This window comes from Oreochromis niloticus, linkage group LG3, assembly GCF_001858045.2.
Source record: "Oreochromis niloticus isolate F11D_XX linkage group LG3, O_niloticus_UMD_NMBU, whole genome shotgun sequence".
Taxonomy (NCBI): Eukaryota; Metazoa; Chordata; class Actinopteri; order Cichliformes; family Cichlidae; genus Oreochromis; species Oreochromis niloticus.
In genome coordinates, this window is record NC_031967.2 from 75040276 (window position 1) to 75057551 (window position 17276).

The window sequence follows — 17276 nt, forward strand, 5'->3', positions numbered from 1 at the left end:
GAGATCAAAACTCCAGACATCCAGAGGCCCTCAGAACACAAGAGACCAGAGAAGACCAACAGAGGGGCAGCCCACCACTATCCCAGAAAGAGGTGAGGAGAGTCCCAGATGAGGGGTCACTCAGCAGCCGCGGAGCATAAGCCAGGGGGGGTTGCAGTGACGTGCCCGGGAGCTCCGCCGGCAGCCAGCTGCGCCACAGTGACCGAGCCCCAGGCCGAGAGGCCGAGGGCACCCCACCCCCGAAGTGGCCCGAGCGAGCCCCAGGCTCCAGGCCCCAATAAGCAGCCACCAAGGAGTGAGCCGGTGTGTACCTGGACGCCCATCCCCGGACACAAAGACCCACCAACGCACCGATGTCTCAGGGCGTCTGCCACTGGCAGGGGAAGTGGTGGGGGGAGAAAGGCCTCCATACCTTGGAGGGCCTGAGATGTCCCCAGAGAGGTGGCGTCTGATACCCGACCTGACATATGGACACAGACATACAGGCATACACAGATACAAACATGCCCACCCTCATGCTCTCATATGCAAAGGAACGGCTGCTGCTGCCATCATCATCCATCATCATTTCTGCTACACTGGCAGGGCTAGGGGCCAGGACTCTCCTCTTCGGGTTCTTGGGGGATGTTGCTAACTCCGGGTCCGCTAACAGTAGATGTGCTGCTCAGTGTGAGGTCTCGCAGCAAGCTATCAAATACATTGCATTTCTCGGCTTTTTAAAAAACGCTATGCATCGCCAGGTGTTCCATCAGATTCGAGGTGTTACCTCCTTTGCACAGTATCACAGTATCACCTTAAGGCTCTTGTTGCAGGCTGCTGAGTTTGCATCTTTTTCTGTGAAGTCCAGCAAGACTGTTGACAGCTTCGCCTTGGGTATTTTTAATCTGTAGCTCTGCTGTAAAAGAACGTACATACCTGGAAAGGTAAAATGATTGCCTAGAATCCAAAGTGGACGACATCTCAGGAAAAAAAAGCACAGAAATAAAACACCGAAATGTGCGCTGCTTTTCGGTCTGGTTACTACCGTTTATGTCAGAACTGGTGCCATAATGGGACCGGATACCCATCCCTAGATACCACACATGTCGGGACTTATATTTCTGACCCCGTGTTATAACCGATTAAACGGGATCTCCTCCTCTTTGCCCCCAGTACCGGGAGCGTGGGGCTCCAGGAAATTGTATTAAAGAAATCCAGCAGGAGCAAAATCAAATGGTAAAAATCACAAAAACTAATGAAATGACTTTGATTATCTGACTAACCTACTCTGAGCTTAATGCTGATTGAGTGGTGAGGAAAGGTTGGAGGTAGGATGAGCACAGTCAGGCCTAAAGATGCCCTTATCCCAATAATCTGTGTAATTTTCACAAACATCCTGCATCACACACACACATCCAAGGTCAGACTCTTTACAAAGTGAGGCTGTTATTAGAATCACTGTTATTCTATTTTCTGATTCATTATAGTGGTTAACTTCAACATATTTATCTTTGTTTCTATTCAACATGCCAGTATTGAGACACTGAGCATAATGAACCCTGAGTATAAATTATATAAGTTGTGGTAACTGGAACATATTTATGTTTAATGTGTTGGGTTGTATTTGATCAGTTTCAGGTGTTTGTGTAGCTGTGTTAACATGACTCAAACGCATATAAATCATAGTTCTGCCTGTAACAATTACAACACTCTCGCCACATTTGTTAACAATTCTCTCAACAAATGTGTTTTTCTTCGTTCTTTTTTATCAAGCTGAGACTTTGGGTATAAATGTGTCATAAACAGGAGAAAGCACTGCAGGTTCAGTGTAATCAAACCTCAGACTGAGTCAAAATCATCATCATCACCTGTCCCAGATACCACATCAGCACCAGAACCATGATGTGTTTACTCACATTTAAAACGGTGGAGGTGAGTGTGAATGGACTGTTGTCATTGGTCTGAATGTGCCTCTGTAAACATGTGCTCTTCATTATTGATGTTTTCCTAATGAACAGAAAATGAGACTTAATAAAATCGTTCTGACTGTTGTTGGAGCAGGTTGGGTCCTGGGTTTGAGTCCCCCACTGTACCACAGTGGCTTCTAGCTTTGTTTCACAGTGTGGAGAACAACAAATAAAACCAAATCCTAAAAAGCTTCAAGTCAAAAACACATCAAACTTTGAGGTTTTGTTCCAAGGGGACTCGGAAGCAGACTCGGCCCCAAACAGCTGGATATATGGATGGTTACCACAGCAACCACAGCAGTGTGCTCTCAGTATATTTAGTTGTATAAAGGTGTTTGTGGTGTGTTGCAGCTGAAACAGCCTCGTGTATGTTGACACTGGGATAAAATAGTGTGAGAACACTGTTCACAGCAGTCACAGCTCGCTGCCTTCAACAGTCTCTTTCTTCCTTGTTTGGATGTCACTGATATCATCTTCTGCTCTTACACTGACCACCTGTTGGAGCTAACATGCTAACATGGCTAACAGCAGCATCACTACAGGTAGTCCTTAGTGATGGAAACTGGAACCATGAAGTCAGTGATGCTGGAATAAGCATCTCCACAGTGACACTAATGGTCACTATCATGACTCTCTGATAATATTCTGTGAAACACTGACAGAGAAAAGTGTTGGACAAATATGAACAAGTCTACATATTATACACGACTGTCCATAATTGTTATGGACACGTGTTTTGGAGAAACGCCCTCCCTCCTGCTGCTCAGTTCACTCCGCTGTTCCACTCAAGGTTGTTCATTATAACCTGTTTTATTTTGGTAAGTATGGTCTCTGGTGTCAGACGTTGTCTAGATGAGTTTCAGCTGTGTCACATGACCCTCCTGTAATGACCTCAAGCGTATAAATGGCTCCGTCCTTCCCTCAGTCTTTATGTCAGTGTCAGTTTGAGTAATGGCTGACCGTGAGAATGATATCCTGAATGCAGTAAATCCTATTTTCTGTTTAAAGTAGAAAAAAGTAGAGCGCAGACAGAGCTGAAAACTAGTCCTGTTTGATTTAGTCCTTGAAGCAGAGGTGGTGTTTTTACTGAGATCTTCTAATGATGTTACAGACAGTGTGTGGCTCTCTCTGCTGATAGGACTGAATGTGTGTGGAATAAACTGAAGCAGTGCTATAAAAGCATCATTCAGTCATTACAAGGCCCAGTCCAAAAGACCAGCCAATCAAAAATGGGAATTCCTGTGGCTGGCAATGCCTGGAAGCAGCAGGTATGCCACCTGTGGCAGCTGAGGTCACGTGATCTGAGTGTTTGAACCACGCGTTGGAGCAGCGTTTCCAAACATCTGCACTTCAGAAGCTCCAAAGTGTGGAAACGTCAGTGTGGAGTGTCTCATCCCTATTTAAGAGATCTTCTTGGCACTGCAAAGCTAAACTTGCAAACAGCACCATAGTTTGTCAATCCCAACCAATCATAGCGCTCTTTATGTCACGTCACATGACTCGTGTGTTTTCCTTTTTGATTAGCACCCAAAAAGAAAGGCTAAAAGGACGTTCAGCCAATCAAATCCCTCTTAGGAACAGGAAGTCTAGAGAGAAAATGAAGCAGAGAAGGAGAATCACCAGTTTAAATGTTTAAATGAGTTTTAAACTGGTGACCCTCTAAAGAGGCTTTTATTGACTTTTTCTGTTTTCTTTAAAGCTTTTTCTACCATTTAAACTGTTTAATATCAGATTTAGAAATAACTTTTGGATAGTTTTTCTACATTTGCACTAAAATGTGACACAAATAATGACTTTCTGACTTTACTTTGGACTAATTTAACGACTCAGCCTGGCTATTTTGGACTTGGTGTGGAAGCAGCTCCCAGTTTGAGTTCAGGAGACAGACACCCTCTCTACTTTGAAGATCAGCTTCAAACTTTCCTTTTTGATAAGGCTTATAGTTAGAGCTGGATCAGGTGACCCTGAACCATCCCTTAGTTATGCTGCTATAGGCTCAGGCTGTTGGTGGACTTACCATGATGCTCTGCTTTCTTCTCCACTCCCCTCTTTTCACTCCTGATGCTTTTATATGTCGCTACTGCATGTCCTTAACTTTTGTCTTCTCTCTCCTTAGTTTGTATTTTCTTCTTGTCTCTCTGAGCTCATCTCTTCTCTTTCCCCTCACCCTGCAACCAGTCATGATAGATGCTCCTCCTGGAGCCTGTTTTCACTGGGAGGATCTTTGTGTCAAAGGGAGTTCTTCCTGATGGTTGGGGCTTTCTCTCTGATATTGGAGGCTGTTACCTTACACTGTTAAACAGCTTGAGATGACTGTTGGTGTCTGTTGGGAATTGTCACTTATAAATCAAGTTACATTGAATGGATGTAAATAGATAGATGTTATTGTGACAAAGAGAAAATGGTTGCTCACAGATGGATTGTTGTTTTGTGTGTGTGCAGTCTGTCAGGTTGTCTCATCACAGAGGAAGGCTCTACTTTTCTGGCCTCAGCTCTGAGCGCCAACCCCTCCCATCTGAGAGAGCTGGACCTGAGCTACAATCATCCAGGAGACTCAGGAATGAAGCTGCTGTCGGCTGGACTGAAGGATCCAGGCTGGAGACTGGACACTCTCAGGTATGGAGAGAATGTCTGATAGAGGAGGAAGAGCTGGAAACATTTCCTGTGTCTTTCACTCACTTCCTGTTTGTTTCCTGCAGATGAGACATGAACAATCACACATGCAGGAATATTTTCAGGGACAGACACACTAGTCTAGCTGGATAGTACATGGATATTTATGTAGGGGTCCAAGGAGTCTTTTTGGAGGAACATTAATGATAACTCCCCTCTGTCAGTGCGCCCCAGGGCGACTGTGGCTACAATGTAGCTTGCCATCACCAGTGTATGAATGGGTGGATGACTGAATGTGTAAAGCGCTTTTGGGTCCTTAGGGATTAGTAAACCGCTATACAAATACAGGCCATTTACCATAACTGATAAGTCATGTTGAGAGTTTCATTAAAAGTAGGCCTACAGTTAAGTCCATAAATATTTGGGCACAGACAAATTTTGTAACTTTAGATACACTTTATTAGGTCACAGGTGTACTGTACCTGAGATAGTGGCCACTGTGTACCTAATAAAGTGTCAGCCATGTGTATGTTTCCGATGCTGTATGTCCACAGTCACAGTGACTGTCAGTGACACTGACAAAGGATAAAACAAGGCTGTGAATCATTTCAGTCTGTGTGTGTGACAAAGAGGCAGACAGGAGCAGCTAACATTTGGAAATGGAAGATTAAATACTGGAAACCCTGATAAGCTAATGCTGCTAATGGGCTGTGTTAAAATCAATATATTATATTTTTATTCTGTTGTTTGACAACAATAATAGAAAAATATGCACTTGAGAACACATTTATTGTCGATTCAGCTGTGAATGTAGAGTTTCATAAAGTGCATCATGGTCACACAAATCCTTATTAAAATTCAAGGGAAAATAGCAGACAAGCAGATAATGCTGTTATTAAAAAGTATGGAAAAACATTGTTACCATTATCAAATAATGCTAATTTATGTCAACTTAGTATTAACTAATAATGGCAGCCTTCTTATTATTCTGGCAGCCTTTTTATTATTCATATCAAGCTAGTATTAGCTGGTAACGGCAGACTACTTAGCATTAGCTGCTCACATCGTTAAACGCAAGGGAAAAGAGTGTTAGCATTAGCTTCATCACCTAAAATTATAATTAGCCGCTAATGGCGGCCTACTTAGCATTAACTCCTCCCTAATATAATGCTAATTCACATGAAATTAGCATTAGCTGCTTACATCAGCCTACATAGCACTAGCTGCTCATATTTTATAAAGAAAGGGAAAGCGGTATTAGCATTAGCTACTAATGATTATTCACCCCTAATTAGAATTAGCCGCTAATGGCAACCTAGTTAGCATTAACGCCTCATATCATTATACTGCAAGGGAAAAGAGTATTAGCATTAGCTAGTCACCGTGTTAAGACTGTCACTACCCGATCCGTACCAGAAACCCGATCGGTACCACGCATGTGCGAAAGGTGTCTACTTCTGGCCGAAGCATTTTACGATAGTTACGGGTCAGAGTATCTATTAAGATGGTAAAAATAATAAGTATCGCTTAAATTGTTTGCAGTACTGAAACATTTCAATATAATGTAGACAAAAAATAAAAATAAAATAATAGTTATGGATCAGGACTCCCCGATCCTTACTGCGCATGTGCAAAGTCGGACTGTACAAATCGGGTCTACCAGATCTGTACCGCGCATGTGCAGATTCTTCTTCTTCTGTTTCGTTTAATGGCAGTTTACTTCCCAGTGTACGAGGATACCGCCACCTGCTGACCGAGCGAATGAGCCCTATTGTAAAATGAACTAGCGTCATTACAAATGCATGTTAAATTTGATTTAGTGATAGTCGAGTGTGTTTATGCTTGTCTGTGTGGAGAGGATTGTTGGAATAGTAATGATGATGTCCACTATCACTGTGAATTGTCAGTAAACACTTAATCTGGCTGATGAATTTTCACGTGACATATTACTAAGTCAGTATTATTACGTCTGTAATTAGGTGCCATTCTTCTTATTTTACGGCACTGTTGTTCAATCTGGGGATGCTCTCTGTTGAGGAGAAAAGCATGAATTTGTTTGTATACAGATTATCCATTGTTTAAATGTCCCGTGCAGTCGAAAAGTATGCAGAGCTGTTGAGAAATGCTATGAGCTAACTGGGCGCTAACCGTGTCACTCAAATACATTAACTGTCACAATGTTGGCAAAGAGAGGAAGTGACGTAAGATTTGCGCATGCGTGGTACCGATCGAGTTTCCGGTACCGATCGGGTAGTGACAAAGACAATGAGCATTATTGGATGCTAATTCACGTCAAATTAGCATTAACTAATAACGGCAGCCGTCTTAGCATTAGCTGCTCACAGTGTTATAAAACAAGGAAATATGGTATTAGCATTAGCTGCAAATGGCAGCCATCTTAGCTTTAACCCCTGACATCGTTATAACACAAAAAACAGGATATTAGCGTTAGCTACCTTTCCTAATTCACATCAAATTACTAATAGCCGCTAATGTGCTAATCAGAGCAGTTAACATTGCTAACGGCCCCAAAGAGCTTTTCCACAGTAACTGTCGCCCTGACAACACTTCAAATAAAGCCAATAGTTAAACTGAGAGTGATTGTTGTTGGACAAAATATGTTTTGCTGCTAATCATCCACAGCAATACAATTAGCTTACTGATATTAAGCTGCTGTTAGCTAGCAGTGTGAGTGACTAGAGGATTCAAACCAATCAGATGACAATATTCACATGACTCCCACTCCTTGAAGTGTATTTGTGAAAATGTGGGACTGTTCCTTTATCAGTGTCTAACAGTATGTTTATGAGAGCCATGTAATGTCGAGAGAGAGTTTTGATACGTGAGAGATTTGTGATGTTTAGCAGGTTTGGAGGCTACAGTTAGTGTGTAGTTGGTGTGTACTTAGTGTGTAGTGTAGTTAGGGGTGGGCGGTATACACGGTAAACGGTAGAAACGATATAAATTTGGCCAACAGTAGAGATTTTGGCTATACCGCTCTACCGCGATAGCACATGTTGATGGTGTCATCAAGCTGCGCCTGTTTTGGTCGAAAGCCTTGCAGCGGCTGCAAATAACATCATCTGCAAATTGTGCCTGGCGACAGTAATAGCAAAGAGACGAAGCACTTTTGGAATATGGGGAAAGCCAAAAACTGCGCTTCCTCCACTTCCCTACCATTGATTCATTACTGCTGAATTCTCTCGCAGCTGCTCTATTCCCATGTTGTTGCAGTATATTAATTACCAGTTTTGGGAAGGTTACTTTTAAAATGTATTCCATTACAGAATACAGAATACATGCCCCAAAATGTATTCTGGAACATATTCCGTTACGTTACTCAATGAGAGTAACGTATTCTGAATACTTTGGATTATTTAATATATTATCATGTTTTTTACAACTACATGAATGTACTATTGCTGTGATTTATTACTGTTACTGAAGGTCCGCGGCTCCGAACCATAGTAAAGGGACCTCTGGCTAATACGGCGGGTTCCGTGTCGGGCTCGTAGCCAAAAAATAGCTTTACTTTGTTGTCTGGGTCAACTTTGCTTGCGAGAGACAAAGAGAGGCGTTGAAGGACTGCTCCAACGGAACTTATTGTTTCGGAGGAAAACACGAACACAGCGTACAGTCGAGTCTTAATAGCTTACTTACAACTGGGCTCGTCAGGCACTCTTCTTGGCTGCAGTGGTTATTATTATATTTACATGCTTCCAGCTCCCGTTTCTGCTCGATGACAGCTCGTACTTTTCCCCTCGCGTTTTTCTCCCTCCTCGCGCTCACAGACACATAACGAGTATGGCAGTCCATTCTCCCTGCAGCACGGACTACACTGCCCATGATGCTACATTCTTTAGAGCTATACCTGTAGCATTCTGCCTATTAGCTTAGCACAACAACAACAACAAAAAGGCGCTCTCTCACCCAGGTAACATGCAGAGAGAGAGCGTCACCCTGTAACCATGGCAACCGTAACGCTGCCGCCTGGAACAACAGAACGTAGCTGTCAAACAAAACCCAAACAGTCCTGACCTGCGACAATACGAAACAGGAAAGTACCGCCGTGTAATCCATTTATTTCAACAAAGTAACTGTATTCTAAATACCACCTTGTTAAACGGTAACTGTAACGGAATACAGTTACTCATATTTTGTATTTTAAATACGTAATGGCGGTACAAGTATTCCGTTACTCCCCAACACTGTTAATGACTAACCTCGTATTGTCCATGGATTATCTCAGTTGTTCTCCTGACTTGGTCCGTTTATAGCATCCTGCCATGCAATTGCATTTGTCCCTAACCACCGGAAACCCTCACATTAACTGTTATTGAGTGGAAAAAGGTTAGCGTTCATCCTTCAGCTTCACTGTGCTAATGTTATGCTAACGTAGCTGTTTTGCTAACGATCGCGTAGCACATCATTATATACCAGTTAGCCCAACTTCAGTAACCCTACAAACATCACTGCTGTTTAGTTTTCTGTCTTCATTTATGTTGGAAGTGATAGCAGAGCTGTACATTTTAATTTCTTCAGAAATCTCTCAGTCAGAACATGGAATATCATGTTCAGGTGGAAGCTAGCGAGCTAAATTCCTGCTAACTTCTAACTCCGTTAAATTTAATACATTCTGTTTTCATGAATGCCCGGATGTTAAACTTAATTGTTACACCTTGTAAAGCAGCAACGCTGATCATTTTTATTAAATAAAAAATTTAGACAGTTTTTAACTCTCAGTGATGCCGCAGTGATCGTTTGACTTTGGGACCTGAAACTAACGGAGTTTAGGACCCAGATTACTCCGCAAGGCTCCTGACTACGGCAGCCGTAATGCTCCACAAATCCATCAAGCGGTGCAGCTTCATAGCTTACCAAAGTCGTACTAAAACATTTTTGACAGATTTCTGCGCGCCATGTAGCACATAATATCAGTTCAAGGTCAGTAAGCACAACCAGAATTCATACATAAGGCACACTGTCGATTTTTGAGAAAATTAAAGGATTTTAAGTGTGCCTTATAGTGTGGAAAATATGTTATACAGAAGAGAAGAATATATCGCGATATATATCGTTACCACACATGCTTCACATTATACCGTGATATGGATTTTAGGCCATATCGCCCAGCCCTAAGTGTCCTCATTGTTGTGTTTTGTGTGTCAGTTCTATAGTGAACGTCACAGTTGCTGCCTTAAAAGTTGCTGCCACCGAAGGCAGATTGCAGTGTAAATGCAGTCTCCACATGGAAAACAGGACTGATCCACCTCCTGCTGTCAGACCTGCAGGTTTATCCCTGTGCTGTTCTCCTCTGTCTTATAGTGACACAAACTATTTTTTGCAGTGGCACAAATCATTTGTGTTCCTTCTTATTTGATGCAGAACACCTGATTGTTCTGTAAATAGTTTAAAATGGTTAGATAAAAACCGCCTGAGCATTTTTATGGAAATAGTTGCAGAGTTGTTGAAATGATTGGTTAAACATGTTTGTGGTTTTTACAGTAAAAATCAGACTTTTTTCTCCTCTGATATTTTGTCCAATGACTGGAGATATGGTGTTGATGAATGTGTCAGAACTAATCCAAAGATATAACCCTGTGCAGTCTGGAGAAATGGCATCATCCAGTCTGTCCTGTTTCCATCAATCACTGTCTGGTTGGCCTCGGTCATGAAGCATGACGGGGCCAGACAATAAGGTCTTTAGAGAGGCTCATCTGTGCTGTCTTTCCTCCATCCAGGACCTGTAAAGGTCCAGAATGAGTGACAAACACATCTCTACAGACCTTTCACATCATGGAGATAAACTGTTCACATTTCTTCCTTCAGGCAGACGATACAGAATGCTGTTAACAAAAAAACAGACACCACAGACAATTCATTCCCCCGGGCTTTCACTTTGATGAACACTGTGAATGTTCATGTTTATGAGAGCCATGTAATGTCCATGTGTGCATGCTGACTGTGCTGCTCTGACCCACCTCCTCCTTTCAGGGTGGAGCCTGCTGGAGTCCGATGGTTGAGACCAGGTCTGAGGAAGTGTAAGTGTGTTTTTAATGGGATTCATGAAAACAAAGCAGCACACATTCAACCATCTTCATCATGTCAGGAGTCATCATCAAAGTGTCAATCAATGAACATATGATGGATCAATAACTGCAGCTGGATTGTGTTTGTTCTCTCCATCAGATTCCTGTCAACTCACAATCGACACAAACACAGTGAACACAGAGCTCCAACTGTCTGACAACAACAGGAAGGTGACACGTGTGAAGGAGGTTCAGTCATATCCTGATCATCCAGACAGATTTGATGTTTATCATCAGCTGCTGTGTAGAAATGGTCTGACTGGTCGCTGTTACTGGGAGGTCGAGTGGAGAGGAGGGGTTAATATATCAGTGAGTTACAGAAGAATCAGAAGGAAAGGAAGCAGTGGTGGCTGTTGGTTTGGATGCAATGATGAGTCCTGGAGTCTGTACTGCTCTGATGATGGTCCTCAGTCTGTCTGGCACAATAGCAGATCCACACCCATCTCCTCCTCCTCCTCCTCCTCCTCTGTCTCTAACAGAGCAGCAGTGTATGTGGACTGTCCTGCTGGCACTCTGTCCTTCTACAGAGTCTCCTCTGACACTCTGATCCACCTCCACACCTTCAACACCACATTCCCTGAAGATCTTTATCCTGGGTTTGGATTTGACCACCCTGGTTCCTCAGTGTCCCTGTGCTGGGTGTAAAGAGTGTCTCCTGTTAGAGAAACACTCTGACTGTTGAACAGATAGTTCAGTCTGTACATGTCTGTCTCTTTCACTCACAAACACGTTTTCACATTCATGGATTCAATCAGTTGATGTTTGAAACTCTTCTAAATGATTCCTTGTAAACTTCTTCCTCTTCAGTCCTTTAAAGATGGAAGCTCCTATTATTCCAGGATCCACATGTTGTTTTTCTGTCTTTTTCCACTCAAAGCTTCACAGTGAATCTCAGTATGTTGTGTTTCTCTGAAGCTCAGTTCACAACCAGCTCCTCTGCGTTTTCAACAAGTCTGAGCTCATTAAAATGAATCCAAATGTTTGATTTCTCTTTCTTAATGGGATGTTTCCATCATGTCTGAATAAATGGACATCCAGTAGTACTCAGTGTATCAAATATTAAAGACATTCAGCATCTCTCATGTTTCTGTCGTTCTATAAAAACAGCTGCTTTTTAAAGCTGATCCAATCACAGAAACATGAACTTCCATATTGATCAGAGCAATACGTACAGCTCTGATGTCACTAACATCTCCTTAAACTCTTCATTGATGGTGATTTGTGGCCCCCTGCTGGTGAGAAAATGAACTGCATGATGTAAGTTTAATGAGCACAGATGACATGAAGGGTTTTTAAATCTGCTTTTTGTTCAGGGTCCTGCTCCAGGAAACAGCTTCAACAACCTCTGGCTTTCAAAATAAAACCTCAGTCTGAGTGTTTAAGAAAGCTCTTATTTTGTAGGGAGCTGACATTTAATCTTCATGTTATCAGTCCATCATTGGGCATTATTAGCAGTTATCAGCCCATAACTGTGGCTCAGATTGGCCCTCCTGCACCTGCTAGCAGGCTCAGTAGGTCGTTATCACCAATTGGTGAGCCGGATCGCTGTGTCGCTGTTGGAGGGACAACGATGAATCCAGATCCAGTACAGACAGACTCCAGTTCACTTCACACTGAGACGGGCGCATAGCAGCTAACTACTGAAAAATGTATATTTAATCAGTTTGAATGTGATTTCCTCATGAACAGAAACAGATTTCATAATGAAACGGCTTCTGAACGTTACTCTTTTGCCCCGAGCATCATCTGTATGATGGAAGTTGAACCTGGAAATAGTTTTTTGCTAGTATATTACTTTAGCTGACGCTAACTTCAAAGCACGCAATGAGAGTGTTAATAACGTTACTAATGTTCAGTTACACTTTACTAGGTCACATCTGTGACACACGTCACTTAAATAAAGAAGTAAATATTGGCTCTGTTTTATCTGCTGGGCCCAAAAGTGACTCCCCGTATTTAAACTGCTATGAATAACTTGTTGGTCTATAATATGTGAAACATGTGTCAAATGTCTCCATCATGACAGATATCAGGTCATCTTGAGCCACAAAAACATTCCTATCATGAGGTAGAAGCTGGAATCAGTTTGTTGCAGAGGGACGTTTATATATCCCATATTTATCCAGTTAAAGTCACATTGAAATTCAAAAATGTCTTTTCAAGAGTCGTCTGTCCAAGAGGAGCAGAAACAAATATAACAACAGTTATTTAAGCTGTTTTAAAGGCCACAAAGGAGCAGATTGGTTATAATGCAGCTGCTTCAGAGGAATAAAGATGAAACACTGTTTTTATTTCATGTGTAACACCTTTCAATAATGTGTTGACTAAAGTCTATTGACCAGTATAAGTAAAGACATCACACACACACACATGGAAACACTGAAACCTGTTTTTGGTGCAGCAGCGGTCCCAGCTGCTCGCCTTTATCTAGACTGGGTCGGCTGCTTATCTCAATATAATCAATGTTTAAAGTTCTCAGTGTTTCTGTGTTGCTTCGTATAGGATCTCCCAGCATCATCACTGTGCTGTCCAATCATTGTGTGCTAGGTTACCCTTATAGTGCAATGTGTGTTTGCACAAAGAGAAGCATGTGTGTCAAATATAAATAAGCACAGAACAGAAAACGCTGCCAGTTTCTTCTATTTAGAGTCAAGTTAGTGTTTTGTGTCTTTGTTTGAGGCCTAATGTCAAGCAGAGGTGTGTGTAACTGCACTGCTCTGTTATATGTGTGAAATGTGTGCTTCAGCATCATCTTCGTCACTGCTGATTCCTTTGTGTCATCATGTGTTGAGAAGAGAGAACAGTTATAACGGAGGAGCAACAGGAAGCCCTGAAATCTGCATCAACAAGGAAGTGTTGGCTCACCAGTGATCCCAGCAGAGTGTTGGGATTTAGAGATTCTTTTATTGCTGCCATATACTCTGCCTTATGATAAATGCATTAATAACATGTTCTACAGTATTATTTTATCAGTAATATTGTTTACAGGGTTCATATTGCATTGAATATGTTTGTCATCACATTGATTCTATTCACAGGTTGAGTTCATTCTATACACATTGCATAACTGTGCTTGTTTAGAGTTGATGTTCTATCCAAGAGGGTTTTAAGCTTCACTGGTGAGAGTGTCCAGGTGATACATGTTGAGGGAAGATGAGAACATAGCAGGTTAATTGCATGTATGCTTACAATACACATAAATCTAGCAGCAGGCCTGAGCGAAGGCCCAAGTGTCTTCTGCTTCTTATTTGAGACCTGCGCCAATTCAGTCTACTTAGTGATTGAGGACGAGGGTCCATTATTAGCCCTTAGAGGCCCTGAAGCTTGAAGTTATTACCTTAAAAGGAAGGTGTTATCAAAAAGAGAAGTTATATGTCTGTTCATAGTTATTAGAGATGTACAAAATGTACCCTTGTCTGTAAACAATGACTGGACATAATGTATTTTTGACCTGTATTGACGTGTATGTGGGGGTGTGATCCTCTATGCTATAAAACCAGAACCCAGTGTATTTTTGTCAGAGCAAATAAGCCATATGCTGACGGTTGTTCTCCGTTGTCAATAAACTCATCGTTTGATTGTACTTTTCTGGGCCTCCGTCGTTTGTTGTCTGGTCTACAGTTGATCGATCTCGCTTCATTTGGTGGAGGATGCAGGGCAACTAAAGATCAGCAGAAAGAAGTACAGGTGTTTGTTGTCGGCGGAGGTCGAGGCCGGATCAGGTGATCGAACGGCAGACGTCACGGTGATCGCTTGACTATTGGGCCCGCAAAAAGGTAAGGCACAAACCTCTTAAACTGAAATTGTGCTGTAGTGGATTATAATTCTAGAATATGTAGTCAAGTGGTCATCCGTTGATCTCTGTTTTGAGTTTTGTTTGAAACGAAAACCTTTGTTGCAACGAAAGTGAAACTTAAGAGTAGTGCTGTGTTCACGGTCGCTCGGAAAAAGCAGTACTGAGCTAAAAGTAACTAGAGATGTTGTTTTAAGGAAATAGAGAGAAGAGAGATTGAGCTGTGATTAAGGAATAAAGAGATTAAAAGTGTCTAAAGTTACGGAATTGAAGAATTCCCTCCCTAGGAAAGACGTTTCCTAGGATTTTACTAGGGGGAGGGCCCCGCTGAGATTTGTGGCCTCAGATATAGCCCTGGTGATCGCAGAGGATCATTGTTAGGGAGACACTTAATTAAGAGAAAGAGAATAAATACCGGAGAAGAAGGTCCGAGGAGTTGATACATGTTTTTAAGAGAATAAATACCGGACGCGAAGGGTCCGAGGTGTTGATATGTGATTTAAGAGAATTCAAGTCAGTCGCGAGCCCATCAGTAAAACAAATGTGGCCGAAGGTTGGATCTGATATGAGGCGAACAGAAGACCGGTCTAAAAAAAGATTAAGAGGTACGCACAAACCTGTTCAATAAGCAAATTTGTGCAAATTGGCTGAATTCTAAATTATCTGTTCGCTGAGTAGATGATCTTAACTACTAAATTGGTGCAGTAGGGGTAAAACTGAATTCTCGAGAATAAAGTAAAACGTCGAAGTAATGAATGAGTAACTTGGAAGTAATGAGAAGCTTTGAAGCAAGGATAATGAAACTTTGAGAAACAGACAGTACTGAGTTAAAAGGTTACATGGTATTTCATGGTAAAAGAGAAAAAAAAGAGACCAATGCATGTGTAAGAATAAAGAAGAATATAAGAGTTATTGGTCAGTTTATGGTTTAATAAATGTCAAACTCACGGGATTGGAGAATCCTGTACTTCTTTGAGACTTCAAAGAGGAGCTCCAGCGCGGGCATATGTCAGGTGGTGTTGCCGAGAGTTGTGGGCTCGGTGAATAGCTAATGATCAAGAGGATCATTTTGGGAGACGCTCATTTGCAAGTAAAAGGATTAAGTTCGGACGAGGAGGTCCGACAGAAACACCTGGTGCTGTCAGGATGTTTAAGTGACACAGAAGTTCAGAAAATCGAGTCAGAAATGGTTTTGTGGCTCTTGGTAAACTGATTTTGAAGGAAAATCAGTGTTTATTGTGCTGAAGTAACAGATCCGGCGCGGTCTGAGGAAAAGAAATAAATCGGTTAATGGCTGATATATTGATATGAATTTTGGTGGATCTGCTGAGGTCCAGAAAATAATCAATGCGGACTGTGTTTGTTTAAACGTTGATAAATGATCCAGGAAGAATTGCCCTGGGTCTGTGTGTGTGTGTGTGTGTTGTTCAGTGACAACATGCACAGTTTAAAATTGGGCCCTGTTCCTTCCTCTTTTTAGTTTCAAAACACAAAGGCTGTTGGATGAAGAATTACTGTGTGAGGAACGGCTTCACTTTTGATTAGGGAAATAATATGCTTACTTTTGGGTTTATGAAGATCTCGTAACAATTTGGGGGAGATCCCGGGGCAAAAAAGAGTGAGCTCGGACGAAGGGGTCCGAGAAAAGAACACCGTGAGTTGAGCAAGGTGTTTTAACTGACTCAGGATTTCAGAGAATCGAGTCAGCTGTGATCTTGAGTTTTAATGGTAAGTTGATTTTAAAGGAAAATCAATGTTTACCATGTTGAAGTAATTCTGATGATATTACTAGATGTGTTGTGATACAAGTAAAGAATAAGTTGTGTAAATGTCAACACACGATTGGGTTGAGATGTATGGATCGGCTGCGGTCCACCTGATAAGTGAATACTGGGTAAACTGAGACAATAAACTGTTTTTAAATCTTGACTGGCTGCAGTGAGATACGTGTGCTGAAGATTACTGGACCCGGCGAGGTCCATATGATGAAGTTCTTGGGGAGATAAATGACAGAAACAGTTTCTGAATTTTGAGGAGAATTCTGAAGCACTGAGGTTGAATTTTCTCTGTGCTTGGTGCGCTGTGTGGACTTATATCAGAGTTATAAGTCCAAAGGTTATGACCAGGAGGTCATTCATGGTGTTTAAAGAAGAACAGGAATTAGAAAAGGATATTTAATGTCATATTTTGTGTAAATTGAGGAAAACTCACCACATGTGTTCACCTTTTTTCATTTAAAGGGACACAGACATTAACACACACACACACAGTTCTTGGGTGTGAGTTACTTCCTCTTTTAATTTTAAACTGTAACACGTGTTCATTTAACTAGAATTTCAGCAGTGGATGAGACAGGATTTAGGTTAGGGCTAGTTAAAGATAAAGATGACTTTTATTAGTCCTACCGGTGGGAAATTTGGTTTGTTAAAGCAAAAGTGCAAAGTTATGCAGCAGAAATTAGAAAACACTGGAATGCAATAAAATAAAGTAGAATAGAATAAAATAGAATACCAATACTATATACAGCTGAGTAAGAAAATACAAAATACAACTTTGTCAAAGAAAGAAGTGCACATATAGCAGTCTTAGTCTTAGTATGAGGGTTCTTGTAAAGTAAAAGATTATGCTCAAAGTTTTATGCCCTGGAGGCCAAGAGTCGTGTGTAGAGAAGAACATGACTTAGAAACGGACATTAAAGGTCACATTTTGTCTAAGATGGGGAGAATTGTCCCATGTGTGTTTATTTCTCTTCTTTTTTAAGAGGACAGACGCAGTTACTGAGTGTTGTCTACTTGCTCTTTCTGATTCTAAGCAAGCATGTTTGATAAAATACTC

At 41.6% G+C, this 17276-nt stretch overlaps 1 protein-coding gene across 1 annotated transcript in view; it reads left to right on the plus strand.

Moving 5' to 3' along the window:
* Positions 1 to 11293, plus strand: part of LOC109196968 (NACHT, LRR and PYD domains-containing protein 12-like) — a 59183-nt gene extending 47890 nt beyond the window's left edge. Inside the window, exons 8-10 of the mRNA XM_025906097.1 lie at positions 4389 to 4562; positions 10554 to 10600; positions 10749 to 11293. Coding sequence (XP_025761882.1) covers positions 4389 to 4562; positions 10554 to 10600; positions 10749 to 11293 — 766 coding nt within the window. The remainder of the gene's footprint in view (positions 1 to 4388; positions 4563 to 10553; positions 10601 to 10748) is intronic.
* Positions 11294 to 17276: the final 5983 nt, after the last annotated feature.